General features: G+C 43.0%; 1 protein-coding gene across 1 annotated transcript in view; it reads left to right on the top strand.

Moving 5' to 3' along the window:
- MYO16 (myosin XVI) overlaps nt 1-21,063 on the top strand; it is a 435,081-nt gene that overhangs the window by 280,457 nt on the left and 133,561 nt on the right. Inside the window, exons 23-26 of the mRNA XM_035003781.1 lie at nt 12,750-12,825; nt 17,847-18,022; nt 20,482-20,562; nt 20,827-21,032. Coding sequence (XP_034859672.1) covers nt 12,750-12,825; nt 17,847-18,022; nt 20,482-20,562; nt 20,827-21,032 — 539 coding nt within the window. The remainder of the gene's footprint in view (nt 1-12,749; nt 12,826-17,846; nt 18,023-20,481; nt 20,563-20,826; nt 21,033-21,063) is intronic.

The raw sequence follows: 21,063 nt of genomic DNA, 5'->3' as shown, positions 1-21,063 counted from the left end.
ACAGTGAAATCTGTCTGGTCTAAGCCAAATGGATACTATTAAAAGTTATTTGACAAAGATATCTTGACCCACACAAAATGAGCTTAATTTACATCTGTATTTGCTCCCCTCTTGGGCAGGCTCCTGGAAAAATAAAAACTAAGTCTAGAAGGCCCCTGGTGCTCTGTTGCTCATATCAATTTTGCCTCTGGTGTAAATTTCTGTAGGAGACCTGATAAATGTTTCCTTATCCAGGGTTTCATTTGGAAGAGAAAATGCAGGCTCTCATTCAGGGAATCTTACTGTTTCTTTGGGGATTTAATAGGTTCTGTTATCTTCATGGACCGACAGAAAGTTGTAAATAAGGAACTTTAGGTTTCCTGGAATATTGATATCTTATTGTTAGTTGATTGTTTTTTTTTTTCCTTAAAAGGAACCAGTGAGACATATTCATAAATTTCAGATATGGAAATTACAAGGCAATGTCTATATTCAGATGCTAGATAAGGACCCTTAACAATAATACTGTGTGCTCCCAACTTTCTTTGTTTATTAGTATTTATAACATAAAGTGAATGAGAATGAAAGCAAGCAGTACTGTTAGATAGAATCACTTAATGGACAAGTAAAAAGTAGAAGCCCCTACCTATAAATATTGATGGCTATAGAGAGATCAATTTACCACTACACATGAAATTGAGACTCTTTTTAGCCCACCTCAGATAGAAAGCTGAAACCACGCATGAAAAATTATCAGACCCATTTGTATTTGCCTGAAAACAGTCTTTCATTTCTTTTCCTAAAATCCGATCTTTACATACATTCCGATGTGATGTCTTATATTCAAGAGGATATTCCAAAGTTTTGAGTTTTTATCACCTGGTAATCCCAACCACCTCTTTTCTAGAAATCATGTTTTGCATCACGTGAAAGGGATTAGAAATTTGACTAATAAGTGAATTTACTTCCATTCCATAAATATCAGTGTTTCCCAGGAGAGTATTTTATGTCTCCTGCTAGGACTTTATATACCCTCAAGATTCCCTTTTCTGCATGACATGAGTCCTGAAACTCCAGTCTATTTGCCTGTGGGCTTCACGCCTGCATTTGTGCTTGTTAAGATCTCTCCTTGGCTGGCATCTTCAGCTCAGCAGATCCAGAAGCGAACTGCACTCAATTCCCAAACCACCTCCCACGCTCTCTCTCTCCCTCTCAACTCACTTCAAAAAAGTAAAGCAGTGAAACTGATTTCCCGTATTTGTCCCACTTTTCAACTCATGGTAAAATCAGAAACACAGTTAATTGCCAAATACCAGCCCCCACTCCCCTCCTTACTCCTGAATCCGAATGCTCCTTTCCTGCTCCAGGACCCTAGTTCACGGCCCCTCACTCGCGGCTCCTGATGCCGGCTGGCTGAAGAGGCTCTAGTTACCAGTTAAGGAATGAATGAGCGGTTTTACTTAAAAGTGTATGAACTGCCTCTGCTCCGTTGATCTTTTTGTTTCTCCGGTAACTGTTCAAAGTTAAAGGTGATTATCCTTATTGCACTTGTTAATTATGGACACGCCCGCAGCCGCGGTGGCTCCTGTCCTTATCAGCTGCTCATAAACCGCTCTTTTAACCCATTTTGCCACCAACCTCCTGTCTCCCCGGTAGAAGAATAAACTTCCCTTTTCCTTCTAAAGACCAGATCTTCCAGATCATTTTCACACTCCTGTTCTTCATGTACCTGGGAGTTGAACAAGCAACTCGGGGGATGTAATCAGATTCAATTTTATTTTTGGCTCACACTGCTTTTTAAAATATGTTCAGCAGAGACAGTCCTTTCCTTGGAACCAGATAAAAACCCAGGCAGCTCCAGTGATATTTCTGGTCTCTGTCCAGTAATAGGACGTCCTTCATTTGCTTTCGTTGGCACTCACAGACTCAGTTCCATAATGAAGAACTTCTAGTCCTTGTTAATAATCGTCATTACAAACTTAACTGAAAGGTGAGGCCCCTCCTGCTTCCAACGCAGAGGATGCTGTCTGTTCAGTGGCCTTGGGAGTCCTGCTTTCTCTCTTCTTGAGCTGCGTGGTCTCACAGCGTCTCAGTGGTTTCCCACAAATGATGCCTTTCAGCGTTTAGGGCTCGCTCTGCCTGGCTGCTTTCATGTGTCCCCAAGACACTCTGCCCCTGCCGGGGTGGTACGGACCCTTTGGGCTGGCTGCCCCCCCATGGCCCTGGTTGCTGGGGTTCATCACACAGACTGTCTGTGCTGGGCTCCGTTCCTGCCAGTCCCGGCTCCCACCCTGTTGGCCAGGATATCACGGAACTCGGGCTTGGGCCACATAAGGGAACTTCACCATGGCCTTTGTAGTTTATCAGAAACCTTATATGTTCTGTGCTCTCCACTTTCAGGAGCTGACAAGGAGAGTCCAACCCACTGCAGCACTATTCCTGGGCCCCCATCCCCCCTCGCCTGCCTGCTTCTGATTTTGTGCTTCTCGGTGGAGTTAAACACTGGCTTGCAATATCTCCCTAAGTGGTATGGCAATGTCAGCGTATGAGAGGGGTCCCACGAAGCCCCCTCCCAGTTGGCTTAGGAGACAGTAGGGAGAAGTTGTGGAAAAGCATTTATGGCCATATTCTCATGCTTTATAAAGCAATGTACGAGGGCAATAGACCCATAGAGGTAGACATGGATATAGAAATCAATTACAGTAGATAGATTGATAAAGTAAACACACACAGACACACACACTTCAACTACCCATGCTGCCTAAACTCAGAAAAGCTCTCCATGCTGTCATCTGGGAGATCCTAAAATGCCTGAATTGTCAATGAAGGTGGCTTCCTTACAGAAACTTTAACTTTCAGCACTTCATCTGTATGGAAATACAGATTTCCATATTAGAAACATTGTTGATGTGATAATATAATTAACAATTCAGTTTGTCCTCAACTTACTGCCGTATGAGGTAGAACGTGTGTGCTGTTGAAAACCCCCTCGTCCTAATGTGGAGTCTGTAGCGTGGACGGACTCTAGATAAGCTCGGTAAGAGTGAGAACAAAGGAAAATTAACGCACTTGCAGTCTAAGGAGTGAATTTCTGAGTGAGGCCATTAAAGGCCCCCCTGCCCCCCCGGGGGGAAATTATACCGTGGTTTGGCACTCGGGTCCTTCTCCAATTCTGCCCGGAATAAGATCGAGAGTTGTCATATTGGTGTTTCCAGCCTACACAACGGTGCCCTGCTTGTTCTCATGTCTTTCTCCTGTAGCCCGTGAGGCTCCGCATCCCTGCCTGTGTGCTGAGACCCATTCTGCTCACTCCATGGGAGTCATTTTATGGGCCTGGAGGAGCTCTCCTATCACACTCACTCTTCCTAGAATGACGGGTTCTCGTCGCTTTGTCTGCTGCCCTCCATCAGCGCCTCCAGGCCCCGCGTCACTCTCTTTGCTTTCTTTCCTCTTTGCCTTCAAGAGCTTCCTTCTCTTTCTTCAGGTGTTTTGCACAGTGATGAGTGCAGTGTCTCTCCCTGTCCTTTCCTGAGCTGCAAGCAGGTGGGAGCATCTGAGCCGTCAGCACCGAGACAGCAATAGACAAAGGAAGCCACTGGGAATGCTGGAGGTCAGTCAGGATGCAGTCTGGAAAGAAAGCAGTGCCAGATTCTCAAGGAGGGGGAAAGGAGTACAGAGAATGGGTTCCACAGGAGAAGCTGAGGAGACAGACAAGGGACATTGAGGTGACCCAGAGGCGTGTCCCAGTGGATGCACTCACCTCCTCAGAGGCTGGAGAAAAGAAGGGAAGATGAGGTAGCTCTTGGGTGAGAATGGAACCCATGTGTTGGGGAGGAAAAGAGTGTCCAAGGGTCCTACCCTCCAGTCTTCCACCCGTGGTCCCCGTCACAGCCCAGCTGGAGGGCTGGGTCCGAGCACCGCCGGGCAGACAAGGGACAGTGTGTAGATGGGACAGGACATTACTAAGCACAATGTGCGGCTGGGCCTTATTTTTTTAAAAGGCTGTGTTTAGACAAGGATAGATTTGATAGATGATACATAGATTAATATTGGCTATCTCCGAGAAAAGGAGTAATTTTTACTTTATTATTTTTATTGTTTTCCCAATTTTATAAACACACATGTATTTTGTAAGGTGTCTGTAAAATATAAAAGAGTATAAAAAGACTTGCCGTAGCATTTTCCTTGATTTTTTTTTTTCCCCCGGATGTAGTCTTTGAACCCTGACAGTGTCCTCAATCCGATGAAGGTGGTCTTTAGTAACCTTGGCTACTAGCCGCATCAGAGGCAGTTCGAAAGTCTAAGCAGATGATATCCACACCCGTGCCCATTTACTGTGTTCGTACGGAGCCTGCTCCCGTTCCCTTAAAATAACAATCTGTATTGCGGGCTGTGCTGGCAGTCAGCAGACTTTAGTGGGAACCGACCTTGGGGCCCTTTACCTTGAATAAACAAGAAACCGATGGGAAGCCGATGATGTCATGCCCACAGCCAACGGTCACAGTCCGCGTCCCGTAAGTGGGTTTTCGGTTGGCGGGTGGACGCTAGAATCAGAAGGCTTCGTTACAGCCGTGGGTGCACTTCCCTTCTGCTACAGCACACTTTTATGCATTTTCTGTCCGCAGACTGCCAGCGCTGTTTATGGCTTAGGCAGGGTACCCCAGCATGCAGGGTTGTTCAGAAAATACCGGTTCTCTTGCTACTGTCTCAGGTAAAAATATTTGAAAATCCTTTCTGAACAGCTTTTTACAAATGCTGACTCTCCTACGGAAAAAGGTCGGCAATGAGTATAATTAGGGTATCGTCTCATCTTAAACTTACCAGCGATTTCTGGCTACGCCAGGATCTCCTCCCATCACGACGCTACATCTAACATTCCTCGGCAAACCCTGTGGCCGGGCTCCCTTGCTCGCCTCCAGCATCCCGGGGAGGACGGAGTTCACCGAGCAGCCTACGCCGCTGGTACCTGGAGCCGCGATGCTCATCCTTGTGTGTGCACCGGGATCAACTGGGGAGCGAGTTAGAAATGCAGGTTCCTTGGTTCCACTCCCATGAATGATGATTAAAGAGGGCCGGGGACGTCCAGCATATGCGCGTGTGTATTAAGCCCCAGAGAATCCTCTCTGTAGGTAACCTGTGAAGCCTGTTTTCAGAAACACTGAAGGTGTTAACACCCGGTAGGTGCTCAGGTGAGCACACATTCCACGGCCTCGCGTGGCCTGGCCCCCGCAGGGGGAGCTGCACTGCAGGCGTAAAGAGCACACAGAGCCCAGCTCGGCGACCTCAGCACCTTCCTTATCAAAGGGCTGTAAGCCAGCCGCTCTTGCTCTCAACTCAGAGTGAAAGGCTTCCGTGAGCAACCAGGCCCGAGCCTGACAGCCTTCAGGGAGGAGGAGAGTGCATGTGCGCCTGGCATTTCGTAACTTTTCTTTGTGGACCCAGGAAACGAGGCAGCTTGATAAAGTGTGATTCATAGCCATGGGGAAAGCTTGATTCTCCCTTTTACATATATAGCCTATGTAACCTAATCTATCCTGTGATTGTGTATTGCGGTCCTGGAGTGTTAACAGCAAGGACTTCCGGGAAAACAGCACACACACCGCCCCCCATCCCTGGCTCACCCGCACTCCTCCTCCTCCTTGGACCCCCAGGCTGAAGCATTTGCATGAATCTTGCTAACTGCTGAAACACAAGCAAAATGCTAAGTTTCCTTTGGAGTCTTTTCATTGAACAGACTCATTCCAAATGAATCTTTGAATACGTAGATGGCTTCCTTAAACATTGGTATTGGGCTGTATGCATATAAATGTCTCCATTACGTGCATGAGGGACATTGCCACTTAACACATGAATCCTATCTTCTAGTCCTTAAGAGGGAAAAAAAATAAAGCCTGAGGTCCAGTTATGTAAAGACAGTGGGGGCGGGGGAGGAAAAAAAGTAGTTAAAAGCATAGACTGGCCTCTATCTTTTGCTACTTTCATGTTCTTCTCCTTTCATCCCCAAATACTAAACCAGCAAGGACAGGCAAGGCAGGGCAGCGAGAGAGCTGACCTGAGTGACGGAGAGAGGCCTCTGCCTCCCCCCTGCTTCCCGCCGCTCCCACAGCACCTGTCCATCGGTCCCTCCTCCTCGGGGACGCGACTGACAGGACGGACCTGGCTCTGTTCTCCTGATGGCACAGACTCACAAAGCCAGGCGCCATTTCTAGGGTACATTGAGTCTCTCCTTGGCTGTTTCCCTTCCATAGAAAGTTCTCTGTCCGTTCCACTAGGCTTTGAGGCTCACCTCCCTTTGGATGCCCGAGAACCAGGGGCGTTGGTTCCACTGAGTTTTGCAGCTTCTGTAGTTTCTTCTCTATGCGGCAGTTGCGCCCTCGCCCTCCTAGAGGCCGTTGCTGTCGGTGAGGTCCCGATGGCAAGGTGGCCAAGGTGGAGATGGCAGCGAGCTTCAGGTGGCTTTCCCCTCCTGGGACACTCACTCTGTTTGGAAGCAGTTCCTTTGGAGCGTGACAGGATTCTGACAGCGACAGGACGGACGGCCCCATTGGCAACCTCAAAAGAGAGGACCTAGAGGACGTCGTGAGTGCCCTAACAAAGTTCTGGAACAGGTCGGAGAAGAAGGTGGAGGCGAGCATCAGAAGCGGGTATGGGGCGTTGACTAGGAAAGCAGGTAGGGTGCAGAGCCGAGTGCTAACCACCTTGTTCATTGATGTTCAAAATCCCCTCCAGAGAGGCAGACAGGCAGAGGTGGAGAGAGACAGAGAGGCTGACGTGACCTCCTGTGTCCTGGAGACGAGAAGGCCCAGTATCTTGACGGGTTTACCGCCAGGGGCCATGGCTAGTTGAAGCTGGAGCCCAGGAGGTGTCCGGCCCTGCCCGAGCGCCGGGGCTGCAGAGCGGACTGGGCCTTGCAGCTGGAGGATCTGGGAGGTTTGCTGAAAGGGAAGGCAGGATGGATGCCAAGGGAGGGACTGGGACGCAGAGTGGCAGGAAGTGAGGAGGAGGGCCGAGTGGAACGTGCCCCAGGTGGAAGGGTCCGTGCAAATCGTTCTGTAGGTGAAGGTTTATCGGGGATCCGACGGCAGTGCTCGTTGACTTCGTGCCTTTCCATTCCATCTTTTTCTCGAAATTAACTTCACGTTCTTGCGTTCTTTTTGGATAAAAAAGTAAACGTGTGTTATTTTAGTCTAGATTATATTTTTTAGCTGTGGCCACCTTGTTTTCTATCATTTTTTTTTTTCAAGTAAAAACAGACACAACCTTTTAGTTACACTTATTAAAATACAGTTTTCCTCTTAGGGCATGCAGTTTTGAAGTGGATAGGCCTATTTCAGATTTCTGTGCTAGGTTTCTGAATTTGTATTGTACCCCCACCTCCCCACTGCGGCAGAGGATGTCAGAGGAGGTCTAGTGGGGGGCCGGGACTTTGGCCACCCCCCAGAGGTAACCTGGCCACAGTCCCCCTCTTCCCACACCCCCTCAGTGGCAGCCGTGTGGTAAGCCATGAAGACTCATGCCAGCCCCTTCCACCTGCTCACCCCACAGCCAGGGAGGTATGACGGGGGCACAGGAGACCAGAACACCCCTCTGCCCAGCAGTGACGAGAGTGCCCTCTTCTCCATCAGAGGTGGTTGAGTGGGGAGCCTGGCTTCTCCCACGTGGCAGTGATGAGGCTGTGCCTCCCTTGTCCTGCCAGGTGGCATCAGAGGAAGCCAGCTGAAACAAAAGTTTATGCTGGAGACATTGATACCCTGCTCTGGACACGCGACAGGACATCTGTAACGATCTCCGCAAGGATAGAGTAGAACTCCACAACACCGCTAACCAACAGGACCTACTCACTTACAGAACACTTAAACCAATGAAAGTAGAGTATGCATGCTTCTTGAGTCCCAGCAGAACATGGATCAAGAAAGACCACGTGCTGGGCCATAAATCAAAACTGAAGAAGTTCAGAAAGATTGGAATTCCATAGAGTGGGTTTACCTCCCACAATGCAACCAAACTAAAAATCAATACCGGAAAGATAGCAGGTGGTTTTCCAAATACTTGGAAACTAAACAGTGCCCTTCTGTGTATTCCATGGGTCAAAAAGGAAGTCTCAAGGTAATTAAAAAGATATGTTGTCTCAAATGAAAATAGTACATGTTGAATTTGTGAGACACAGTTAAAACAGTGTGGGGAGGAAAATGTATATCACTAAATGCATATGTTAGAAAGGAGGAAGGTCTCAGTCGATCTAAGCACCTGCTTCAAGAACCTAGAAAAAGGAGAGCAAAATAAAGCCAAAGCAAGGAAACAGAAGGCAGCAACAAGAACAGAAATCAATAAAATTGAAAAAAAGTAGAGAAAATCAATGAAACAAAGGGCTGGTTATTTGAAGATAACCAGAAAATGACAAACCTGTAGAAAGAATGACAAAAAAGAGAAAAGACACAAACCGCAGTCTATCAGGAATAAAGCGGAGTTTCACCACAGACCGTGCAGACACCAAAAAGATGGAGAGGGATACTGTAATCAACTGTCCCAAACAACAGCTTAAATGAAATGGACCAGTTCCTCAAAAAACACAAACTACCTCAATTTACCCAATGAAATACATCACTGAATATCTCTATAACCATCAAGGAAATGAACTTAAAATTTAAATCTCCCCAAAAGGAAAGTTCCAGTCCCCAGCGGTTTCATTGGAGAATTCTACTAAATGTTTAAAAGAAAATTAACATTAAACTTATAAAATTTTATCTAGAAAATGGAAGGGAGAACACTTCTCAATTCATTTTATGAAGCTGGTATTACCCAGTATGAAAACCAGACACAGTACATACACACAAAACTGAAGATCAGTATCCCTCATGAATGAAGATGCAAAAGACTTTTATTATTAGCAACTATAATTTCACAATATGTAAAAGGAATTATCCACCGTGAATAATTTGGGTTTTTTTTTTCTGGAGATGCAAAGCTGGTACGATAATTTGAAAATCAGTCGAGATTAATCCACCATGTTAACAGGCTAAACAAGAAAAAAAAATTGCGTGATCATATCAACTGATGCAGAAAAAGCCTTTGATAATTCAACATTCACTCATGATAAAAACACTCAGGGGCGCCTGGGTGGCTCAGTCATTAAGCGTCTGCCTTCAGCTCAGGTCATGGTCCCAGGGTCCTGGGATCGAGCCCCGCATCGGGCTCCCTGCTCCGCGGAGAGCCTGCTTCCCCCCCACCCAGTCCCCCTGCTTGTGTTCCCTCTCTTGCTGTGTCTCTCTCTGTCAAAAAAATAAATAAAATCTTTAAAAAAAAAACAAAAAAAAACACTCAGAAAAATAGGGTTAGAGGAGACATCCTCAATTTGATAAAGAGCATCTACAAAAATCCTACAATTAACATAGTATTTAATGGTGAAAGACTGAGTGTTTTGCTCATAAGATCAGAAAGAAGGCAAGGATGTCTGTTCTCACCATTGTTATTAAACATAATGCTGGAAGTTCTAGCAAGTACAGTAAGATAAATGAAATAAAAGGCAGATATATTGGAAAGGAAGAAATAAATCAGTCTTTTTGTAGATGATGTGATTTTCTATGTGTAAAATCCCAAGGAATTTACTAAAAAAGAAAAGGAAAAAGGAAAAAAAATCCTCACAGAACTAGTAAGTGAGTTCAGCAAGGTTATAGGATACAACATAAATGTAAAATAATCAACTGTATTTCTATATACTAATAAAAGGCACCAAAATTAAAAATATAATAACATGTACAATCGCTCCTAAAAAATGCGGATGGGTATAAATCTAACAAAACATGTGGAGGATCTATAGGCTGAAACCCGCAAAGCCATGAGGAAAGCAAGCAGAGAGCTGCATAGGAGATATGTCATGTTCATGGGTTAGAACACAGCATGGTCAGTAGTCTCACTGACAATCAGCATTGTAATACTTCTCCCCAAAATGCCACCCAGGTTTAATGCAATTCCTATCAAAATCGTAGCAAAAATTTGTTTAGATATAGAGCTGTTGATAGACAACATTGCTCTAAAATTTATATGGAATAGTGAATAAATTAGAATAGTTAAAACAATTTTTTTAGAGATTTATTTATTTTGGGGGGTAGGAGGGCAGAGGGAAACAGAGAATCTCAAGCGGACTCCCCGCTGAGCACGGAGCCGAACGCAGTGCTCGATCTCATGACCCTGAGATCATGACCTGAGCCCAAACCAAGAGTCAAACGCCTAACTGACTGAGCCACCCAGGGGCCCAAAACAATTTTTATAAAGAATAATGTGGGAAGAATTCATCCATTTAATTTAATGTCTTATTATAAAGCTTCAGTAATCAAGACAGAGGTGAGGGGATAGACACATAGATCCATGGAACAGAGTAAAGAGCCCAGAAGCAGACTCTTCCCAATAGGTTCAAGTGATTTCAGGGAGATGAGTGTGTCCATACTTGGTGGCATGTGGGATCTGTGCGCTCAGGTGAATGTCCTGCATCTTCATGGAATTAATGTCAATACTGGTTGTGGTCGTTCTGCAGGACATTACCGTTGGAGGGAACTGGGTAAAGGGTCCACAGGATGCTGTATGATTTCTTACAACTGCAGGTGAATCTGCAATGATCTCAAAATCAAAAGCTTAATTCAGAAATATTTTTTTAAGATTTTATTTACTTTTTGACAGAGAGAGACACCGTGAGAGAGGAAACATAAGCAGGGGGAGTAGGAGAGGGAGAAGCAGGCTTCCCGCCAAGCAGGGAGCATGATGCGGGGCTCGATCCCAGGACCCTGGGATCATGACCGGAGCCAAAGGCAGACGCCCAATGACTGAGCCACCCGGGCGCCCCCTATTCAGAAATATTTTAAGGTGTTGGTAGCAGGTTATATATAGACATAATAAATGGACAAGAGTGGATATCATTTATTTAGATTTTCAAATTGCCTTTGCCAAGGCCAATGTTAAACTTCATTGGCTTGAAGAAATTGTCATGGTTAAAAGACCAAATGTGGAATCAGATTGTATTTTATCTTTAAGATGAAAAAAAATAAATAAATAAAAACCCTCACATAGGTGTTTGGTATGTGTGTGTATTTCTCGGCTCCATCCACTGAAAACTATAAACATTGACCGGCCCACCGATAACGTGCTGCTGTGTACCTTTTAGGGTCCGGGGGGGAGGCGTCTCTCGTTTTGATTTTCCCCTCAAGTATGCAAGGACTTCTTGAGGAAATACTTCATTCCAGATTTGGGACCAGGAAAAAAAATATTCTTTGGAACCATGTGTTAACATTCCACTAATGCCAATTTTATGTAACACATTCTCAGTCATTTGCATTATTATCTTGTGATGATACAATAACCAACTGTTGTGGGCAGTGTCTAAAACTTGTGTTGAGCTGTGAACTCAAATCCTGTCAATACTGTGGTCATCCATGTCTTACGAGTAAGGTCAGAAGCTCTCAGACTCGGAGTGCCCTTCAGACTATTATTTAACACGGGAGAGAGAGCTATCGTGGTTTGCCCATTATCACAAAAATAATTAAGCTTGCATGCTTCAAGATGTGTTAATTTGATAAAGTAGAAACGTATGCTAAACTCTGTGCTTCCTACAAGCATCAAGCTGCCCTAGTTGAGCATTTGCACTTGGATGTGTGTGCGAGATGCTGGTTCCTAGGTGACTTGACCCCCTGGAGTCTCCCACTGGGAAGTTCTGGACTTGAGTCTCAATGAGAGACCTTTAGCTTTTTCTCCGTGTCGCCCAGTAGAGGTGCCGTTCATGAGAACTTTCCAAAGCATGATCCAAAAAGCACAAGATCCAAAGCATGATCTTGTGATAATGAAAGACTCATCAGCACAAGCTTTCATGAAATGGACAGCACAATGTTTCGCGGTGTTTGGTCATAATCTATTAAAATCTTTTTGTTCATTTCACCGAATATTTATCAAATGTGCCCAATGGACAGGCGTTCTGCTAGTTCCTGCAGGGAGACAGAGTTGAACAATTTGTAGTCACTGCGCTCAAGGTATGGCAGGAATTTTACTGTGGGATTAGGAATGGCCATTACAAAATGAGGCCATAACAGAGGCAAAGACAGACTAGGAATGTTTTTAGAGAAATTCAGGTAGTCCAATTTGTGTGTGTGTGTGTGTGTGTGTGTTGTGTCTGATTCAGAGGTGTCTGTGTCTATGTGTTTCACTCAATCATGTTTTCTTCATTTTTTTCCCAATATTTTATTTTAAGTACTCTCCGCACCCAACATGGGTCTCAAACTCACAACTGTGAGATCGAGAGTCTCGTGCTCTACCAACTGAGCCAGCTGGGCACCCCGTGTTTTCTTCGTTTTAAAGACGAACTGTTTAAATGATCCAAAAGGACTCTTTCAATAAAGAGACCATTGAATTTCTTCAACTGAAATCATTCCTTCTTCCCCAGACATGGTGGAATCCTCCTACCTGGTTTAGTGAGTTTTCTGGGCAGGCAAGGGTCCTCAAGAATAAAGGGGGGCTGCATGAATGTGAATCACCACCATTTTCTGTTAAACTCACAATCAGAGGGGGACTTGGAAAATTAGAACAGGAGACGTGTCCCTTGTTTGATGTGCAGAAAGGGAGCACCCGGGTGGGAGCTTTGAACTTGGGTGTAACATGAACTCGAAGACATGAAACGCCTCTCTGGTGAATAATTGAAAACTTCCTCTGAATCAGATTGTTCTTTAAAAGAAATAATTTTTGTGATCATGTTTAAACATTAGTAACCGTGCTGTTTTCTTTTATTATAGGTAATGTATGAAATTGTTGGAGCAATTGAAAAAAATAAAGACACCCTCTCACAGAATCTTCTATTTGTAATGAAAAGTGAGTTTTTTCCCCTATGGTTAAAATGCCACACATTCCTTCTTTCTCCGTCTCTGAACATTGTCCTCTGTAATATGCCACTGGCGACAGGGGGATTGAAATATCTTTTACATTCTAAAGCCCGGAATAATAAAGAATGGATCTTGCCACGCTGTACATTGGCTACAATTTAATTTGGAGTCTAGTAGAAACCATAATTTAACTAAGCTTTTAGCAGCTAGAAATATAAAATACCATTACCACTCTAGTGGTATGAACATAAAAAAGCTCCTTTGTGAAGACTAATAAAGATTAACACAGCTTCCAAAATTATTTAGGCCACAGCAGGGTGAATTTCATTCCTGAAGATGAAGTCTGGAGCACAGCTAAGGGTGGTATTTTATTCTTATGTACTTTCCGTTATAAAGAATCAATGCCCATGAAGTAGAGGGAGTGTATAGATTTATATATACACACACACATGCATATATGGATGTATCAACATATAGGCTCCATCTACTTAGCGAATCTTAGCCCTTTATGTACGTGTATCTATTTCTATACAACAGGTAAGTAACTATATACTACACTTGGATATGGTGCATTTCTATGTATCAAAATGTGTACTTCTGCCTACTTTAGTCATTATTTCTTGATAGCAATTCTGTAGACCTTGGTTCTCATTTTCCTAACAACCTTAAAGTGAATTAAAATGTATCATCTTTTGTGCTTTAAATTGCTTGGCATGAGCTGAGTCATTTATCTTTCCTGGGAAAAAGAAGCCTATGATAGCCTTTCATGAGATGGTTGGATGCCTCTGAGCTGGAAATAAGACATCCATATCACTGTTGGCTTGAGGAACGTATTTACCTTAAATCAAGCAGCGCAGATGCAATAGATTATTTTTCATGGGGAATTACTCGGCTCGTCTCTCAGAACTTATGGTGATTGAGTTCTCTTAAAACTGAGACTGGTGGGAGGAGCATGGGATTGGAATAATATCATGTAGAAGAAAAGAACTGAAATAATTGACCCTATTGATTATCATTGGAAATATCTTCCTTCTTGTTTTCAGTTATTTGACCTTCCATTTATAATGTGCTGCCATCTAAGTCATATCTTTTTTGAAGATCTAATATATAGCATGGTTTTGAAGATGGTGCAATGGCTTTTTCTTTATTTTTTATTTCAGGTGATAGAATATATATTTAGAAAGAGAATGTGATGGCTAATGATATTGTGATCCTTCTTATCTTAACAGAGTCCCTATATTTTAAAGTCATTCTTTTGTGTATACTTGCTATTAAATTCCAAGAGAACACAAGTGAGCCTTTTGTCACATTTGAACACAAATACTTTTGTCATCTGAGCAGGTGGACAAATTTACAATGCATTCATATGTTTATACAGGAAGTAGCAGGTGTTTTCTATAAAGGACCAGATAATAAACACTTCAGGCTTTGCAAGCCATAAGGTCTCTGTTGCAACTTCTCATCTGTGCTGTTATAATGAGAGAGCAGGTGTAGACAATGCAAATGGACATGTCTGTGTTCCAATAAAACTTTATGTACAGAAATAGGCAGTGGGTCGGATTTGACCCACAGGCCACGGTTGCTAACCCATTCTGTCATATAGGAAAAAGATGCATGGTTGTGATATTATTTTATGAATTTGTGAAATGTTTTGATGCTGTAAATAGTTGTTAAAAGCTAGTGTAATTCGTGTCATATGACCTCACTGATATGAGGCATTCTTAATCTCGGGAAACAAACTGAGGGTTGCTGGAGTGGTGGGGGTGGGAGGGATGGGGTGGGTGGGTGATAGACATTGGGGAGGGTATGTGCTATGGTGAGCGCTGTGAATTGTGTAAGACTGATGAATCACAGACCTGTACCTCTGAAACAAATAATACATTATATGTTTAAAAAAGAAGGTAGCAGGAAGGGAAAAATGAAGGGGGGGAAATCGGAGGGGGAGACGAACCATGAGAGACTATGGACTCTGAAAAACACACAGGGTTCTAGAGGGGAGGGGGGTGGGAGGATGGGTTAGCCTGGTGGTGGGTATTAAAGAAGGCACGTTCTGCATGGAGCATTGGGTGTTATACGCAAACAATGAATCATGGAACACTACTTCAAAAACTAATGATGTAATGTATGGTGATTAACATAACATAATTTAAAAAAAGCTAGTGTAATTTATAGATAATATATATTTTTTAATTTTTGAGTACCTTACTAGGTACTTTGTTTATAGTATCTAATTGAATCTTCATATTATCAAAAAGCTCCCAATTGAGGAAGGTGGTAGGGTCTGTTATGGAATCTGAACAAACATCCCTTTGTCCATGAGACACCTTTCCAAGTGGAGGCAGGTAGCTTGGAGACTCAGCTCATGCAGAAATGCAGTGAGCGCTCTCATCTGTGCCTGAGATGTGAAATAAAGTCTGCTTGGCTCAGAAAAAGGCAAAAGAGTCAAAATCTGGAGTATTAAGTCTGCTTAGAAAAATAAAAAAAGTTAAGATCTACTGTCAGTAATGTTGACAGCTCTTGAGTCTATTGTCTCCAAGTGCCTCTGCATACCTGCTCATAAACTGTGCGCCTAAGTTAGCTTATCCTGATGTCCTGGCAGGGAGACACTCGATGCAATGTTTACAGACCCCCTGCGGGGGATGCTTCCCATTTCAACATAAACATTAACTGTTTATGTTGAAATGATTTCAAGTTTAGAGTTACAAAATTAGCACCAAGAACTCCCATATGCCCTTTTCCAGATTCCTTTTCCTCATTTCCGTTCTTTTACTCTGGCTTCTCCCTCCCACTCACCCTGTCTTCCACTCCCCAGCATCCTTCCCTCTGTGTGCCCGTGTGCACGTGCATGTGCATGCATGTGAGCACAGGTGTGTATGTGTGCGTGTGTGTGTGTGTGTGTGTGTGACATATATTTTCTGAACCATTTGAGACCAAGTCACAGGCATCTTTGGTATACATCCTAAGCTAAAGGACATTATCTTACAGAACATCAGCCAACTATCAGAGTATTAAACATTGATGCGGCGCTGACATCTAGACCCGAGTTCTGTCCCTTTGCCACTCACTCTTGCCATGTCTTCCGTAATGATTTCCCCCCAGTTCAGGGCCGGTCACTGCATTTAGTTGTCATTTCTCTTCAGTCTTCTTTAATTTAGGACATTTTTCTCTGCTTATCTTTTTTTTTCATGACTGACATTTTAAAACCTAAAGGCCAGTTATTTTGAAGACTGTCCCTCAATCTGGATTTATTTGCTGTTTGCTCACATTGGCGTCCGTGCCCCTTCTTGGGGGAATCCCACAGAGGAGCTGGAGGGTCCTCACCCATCCCGTTCAGAGGATGCACCGACTGTTTGAACCACCATTGGTGACATAGCCTTGTTAAGGTGACCCCCGTCAGGCTTCCGTAATGGAAAGCTGCTATTTTCCTCTGTCATTGATAGCCTGTAAGGAAGATGAGGCAAGTAAATATTCTCTTCCACGTCAGACTTTCACCCGCTGGCTTGCGTACATGAATGATTCTTGCCTGAATCAACAATTTCTCTGACGGTTGCAAAATCGTGATTTTCTACCCCCCGTTTTTCCATCAATTGTGACATTCAATTGTAAGAACTCCCCTTTCTCATTAATTAACTAATTAAATTATTATTATGTATGGGCTCATAGATTCCTATTTTATCGAATGAATCACAATCTATTACTATCATTATTTTAATGCTAACATGGCTCAAGACGTGGCCAGGGAGAACCCCTTCAAGCCAGCTCCCACATTCTTTTCAGATTCTCATGATCTTGTTTAGCACTTCCTTATATTCCAAAATGTTCCGGGATTATTTGCTAGGCCTCCGAATCAGCTCTGTGCCCAAGAAGCCTAGATTTATTTTAGAGAAGAATGGTGTTAAGAAACACTGAGGTCTGGGGGCCTGACGAGCCCTTTTCTACTGGGTTGTCCTTGCTTTGAGGCTCCTTCAGAACTAGACAGTTAAAGATATATAGATAATATATAGGTATGTAGCTCTATATTAAAAATCATGAATTTATCTTGATAGCCCTAAATTGGATCCAACACCACAGGGCTCCATTTTGCCTTCCTGCATTCCATAATTGTTCTTTCCTTCTCTGACACTTCTCCCTAGTTTGTGTATTAGGTAGTGACTTTCCTTTATATGCTTTGCTACTAAATATGTTAGTTGGAGCAAGCAAAATAATCTGGGTGTGGAAAAGGTAGAAAAAAGGTTTTGCTGCTGAACAGTGCTAACCAGCTGATGGATCAGCATGATCCTAAATGATGTGCACGTGACTTCACATTTTAATCCTGTATAATCCTTGAAGTAGGTATGTCATGGTCATTTTGTAGAAAAAGAAACTAAAGTGTGAGGGTTGTGTATATACAAATGTAGGTAACGTGAGGAAAGTGTCTTATAGAGCCCTAACCACCATATACAGTTTTCACTATGCTATTCCAATTTGTAACCAAAATTTAGTAGCATTTGTATAACCTAACATGTAAAATACATCGGCTTTTTACCTTTGTAGCTGAACAGTTTCCCCTAACAACTGGTACAAGCAAATGAGATAGGGTCCCCCTCAGGTGTTTACACACACACGGAGACTGGTTAGATCCTGGGACATGTGTTTCTGGGGTGGGAAGTTGCTGGTGGAAACCACAGGTCTTCATGAGTTGGCCAAGGGCACTGAAGGCCCGTATACCCAAGCAGGTGAGATTCAGTTCCCACGGCTAGGAGAGTAGCAGGTGCTACTCAGAGAGCCAAGGACCAGTGCTCAGGTGGAGGACAGGGGACACGGGATTAGGACTCCTGGCCAAGGACAGGGAAGGTCAGAATTCATCAAGTGCTAGGATTAATGGTGGGGGCAAAGGGAAAGATGGACCTCTCACTTGCATCTTGCACTGAGAATGTCTAGGGTTTACGGACCTGGAATGAGGGTGTGTTGAAAGCTTATGTACATAACAATTTGAATGCCACTCACAATATCTCTTTATTTCTTTCCTAGCTAGTGAAAATGTCGTGATCCATCATTTGTTCCAGTCGAAACTATCACAGACGGGATCCCTCGTGTCCTCCTATCCTTCTTTTAAGTTCAGAGGACAGAAATCATCCCTGCTCAGTAAGAAAACGGCAGCTTCTTCAATTATTGGAGAAAACAGGAATTATCTAGAACTCAGTAAGGTAGGAGTTTCTCTGATTCTTGTTTGGTTGTTCTTAAGTCTGCTTAGTACATTTACTTTTTCTTTTTAAAGTGCAACTCTGAAAACTGATGGAAACAAATTGATATTTTAATTTAAAAAAATGAACGAAAAGGATACTGCCTGAAGTATAATCGTAAGAGAGAGGGGATGGTAGAAGAGGGTACCGTAGAGTGAAAATTCAATAGCAAATAGGGCATTAGTAATTTTATTGGTTGTCTCTGCAACATCCTATTTGTGCCTTGTCTCGGTGACTGTCCTTTTGATGAATGGGAACTACAGGGAATAAAGTTAGCTACCTTATTCTGTTGACATTAATCACTTCAGAGGTTTTAGGTCTCTAAACAATAAATTGTAGCTTCTCTTAAAGACATTGTGTATGTTGCCGGGGCTGGAATTATTTTTACTGGATAGTTTGTAGATTTTAAGCTTACTTTTGTATTATACTAGTTTTAATGTGTACGTGTCCAATGCACGTGTGGTTATACTTAAAACATAAAGGTTCTTTTTATAAAATAGAACTACAGATTCAGTGGAGTTTTCTCAAACTGATAGGAAATAGGTAGGAAATGTGTTAACGTTAAGGATTCAGCCCCTGACAGTAGTCTGGTTTGCTCCGCTTGCCTCTACCAAAACCATAGAGATGAGAAATATGTTTGGGAAGGTGTCCAGGACAATCAATTTTAGAAATTCAGTTGTTGTAGCTTGTTGGAATGCATTTTACCTTACCAATTAAAATAAAAGCATAATTAAAATCAGCTCTATTTTGGAAGAGTGGCAAGATGTATATAACATATTAGAAATGAGTGAGTGTGCACGCACGGGCGTGTGTGTGTGTGTGTGTGTGTGTGTGTGTGTGTTTAGCCAGTGGTCCCTACAATTAGGGATCCTTTGATGTAGTCATTCCTGCGCTATCTGATCACAGGAATTCTACCTCACTGCATACAAAATGGCATTTTCTATATAAAAAAGACAAAGGGTTTACCCTTTGTAAGGAAGATCTCTACTCCTGAGGGTTTCGCTGAACCTCCTGGCCCTTCCTTTCTCAATCATCCTGGAAATCAAGAGCGAGAAATCACCACACACCTCTAAACTGTAATTTTTAACCTTAATTATTAAACATTACCAGGCATGGATGCTATTAGTCTTTTCCCTGAAGGACTGCAAAAGGAAGATAATTCACGGTGGTTCCTCCACCCAGAGAGGGAAATTGAGTGTTCAATTTCAAGGGATGGAGATTTATTTATTACGATTATTCCTTAAGTGTTTCATTCCTCACTTCTGTGCAAACTGCCCTCATCCCTGCACGTCTGCGCCTGTGACCAGGATTCTACCCACTCTTTAACTGAGGGTCACGCTTGGCTTTGTGTTTGTAGAAAACCAGTTGATCTTGGACCAGTCGCTTCATTTTACATTCCCTTGTCAGTTACCATTGATCATTTCAGCTTGACGGTTCACGTTAATGGAAGGAAATGAGCGGTTGCCGTGATAGCAACAGCATCGTATTGACAAGAATGTTTCATCAGATTTTTTCTCCTATCAAGACCTCTTTATTGTAACATAAATGATTTTGGATCAATAGATACGTTGGTCTCAGTCTGTGTGATTTTGTGAAGGGCAAGAGTACATTAGTGGCCGGGGTTCCTTTTAACCCCCGGTGGGATTGAATTAATTACCTCCTGCCCTTTCTTTCCCCATTGGCTTCCTTTCCACTGACTTCTTTTATCTCCACTATCATTTCATCTTTGCTACGTATGCCTTTTTTTTTTTTTTTCTTTTAAGAGCTGTCTGTAATGACTTAGCGAAGAAAACACAGACTTTTGCCATTTTTCAGACAGGTAATTTACTAACTCCTTTGAGTAGTTAAAAAAAAAAAAAGAGGAAGGGAAAGAAAAAAAAGGGGGAAGAAATTGATCGTGGTTAGACTTAAGGGAATAAACCAGTGATTGTTAGAGCATCACATCTTTGGAACATAAGCGAGTATCCGTTTGCCCGGCAGTAAGCTACCGCTTCCTGAAACACATGCACAATGGTGACGCAACCAAGCACCAGCGTGAGCTTGTTTCCTGCTAAGCGAGTCGGGCTCTGAGTCTCAAAATCCGAATAGAAGCAGGCTGGCAACTTCTGTGTACCTGAAAGGTTGGCGGCGATGGTATTATTTAACAAGTAGTTGCCCGTTTCCCCAGTTTACAGTACCGTCGCCGAAAATCATTTGGTACTGATTTTTATAGTCTGCTATGAATCTGTGTCGTCCTGTGAGTGAATTTACATGGATGGGAGGCTGAATTTTTTTCTTCTACATGGAATTTAGGAAAATACTACTAAAATCACTGTGTTGTACACCTGAAACTAATGTCAACGATACTTCAATTAAAAATAAATGACTACATACTTACATAAATAAATCTGCGCACCCTTTGTTTCTTTTTATTTTCATTACAGTTATTAAAGAAGAAAGGAACTTCTACATTTCTTCAAAGACTGGAACGGGGAGGTCCAGTCACCATTGCATCGCAACTCAGGGTTAGTGGATTTTTTGGTTTTCCAAAAGTTAGATTTTGATTATATCAACTGTAGGGGGCTTACGTGTATTTTTTCCCCATTTTTGACCTCTTGAGTACCTTCAGATGAAAGTAAGCGCTCAGCGTGCACACAGACACACACACCACAGAGAATTCATAATAAAAGATAGATGGGTTAAAGATAAACATTTCTATTGAAAAGCTCTTTATATTTTCAGTCAGTGTTTTCTTTGGAGAATCAGCTATTTTTTGCTTCTCTCCCTAGAAATCTCTAACGGATATTATTGGAAAACTTCAGAAGCGCACTCCGCACTTTGTTCATTGCATCAAGCCCAATAACTCAAGACTGCCAGATACTTTTGATAATTTTTATGTGTCTGCTCAGCTACAATATATTGGGGTCCTGGACATGGTGAAGATCATCCGGTATGGATACCCTGTTCGCCTCTCCTTCTCGGATTTCCTGTCAAGGTAAATTCTGCTCTTGAAAGAGTATGTGCGT

This window comes from Mirounga leonina, unplaced genomic scaffold (assembly GCF_011800145.1).
Source record: "Mirounga leonina isolate KUSES-001 unplaced genomic scaffold, KU_Mleo_1.0 Mir_127, whole genome shotgun sequence".
NCBI classification, from domain to species: domain Eukaryota; kingdom Metazoa; phylum Chordata; class Mammalia; order Carnivora; family Phocidae; genus Mirounga; species Mirounga leonina.
The sequence above is the reverse complement of the archived record's forward strand: the minus strand, read 5'-3'. Positions and strand labels throughout refer to the sequence as shown.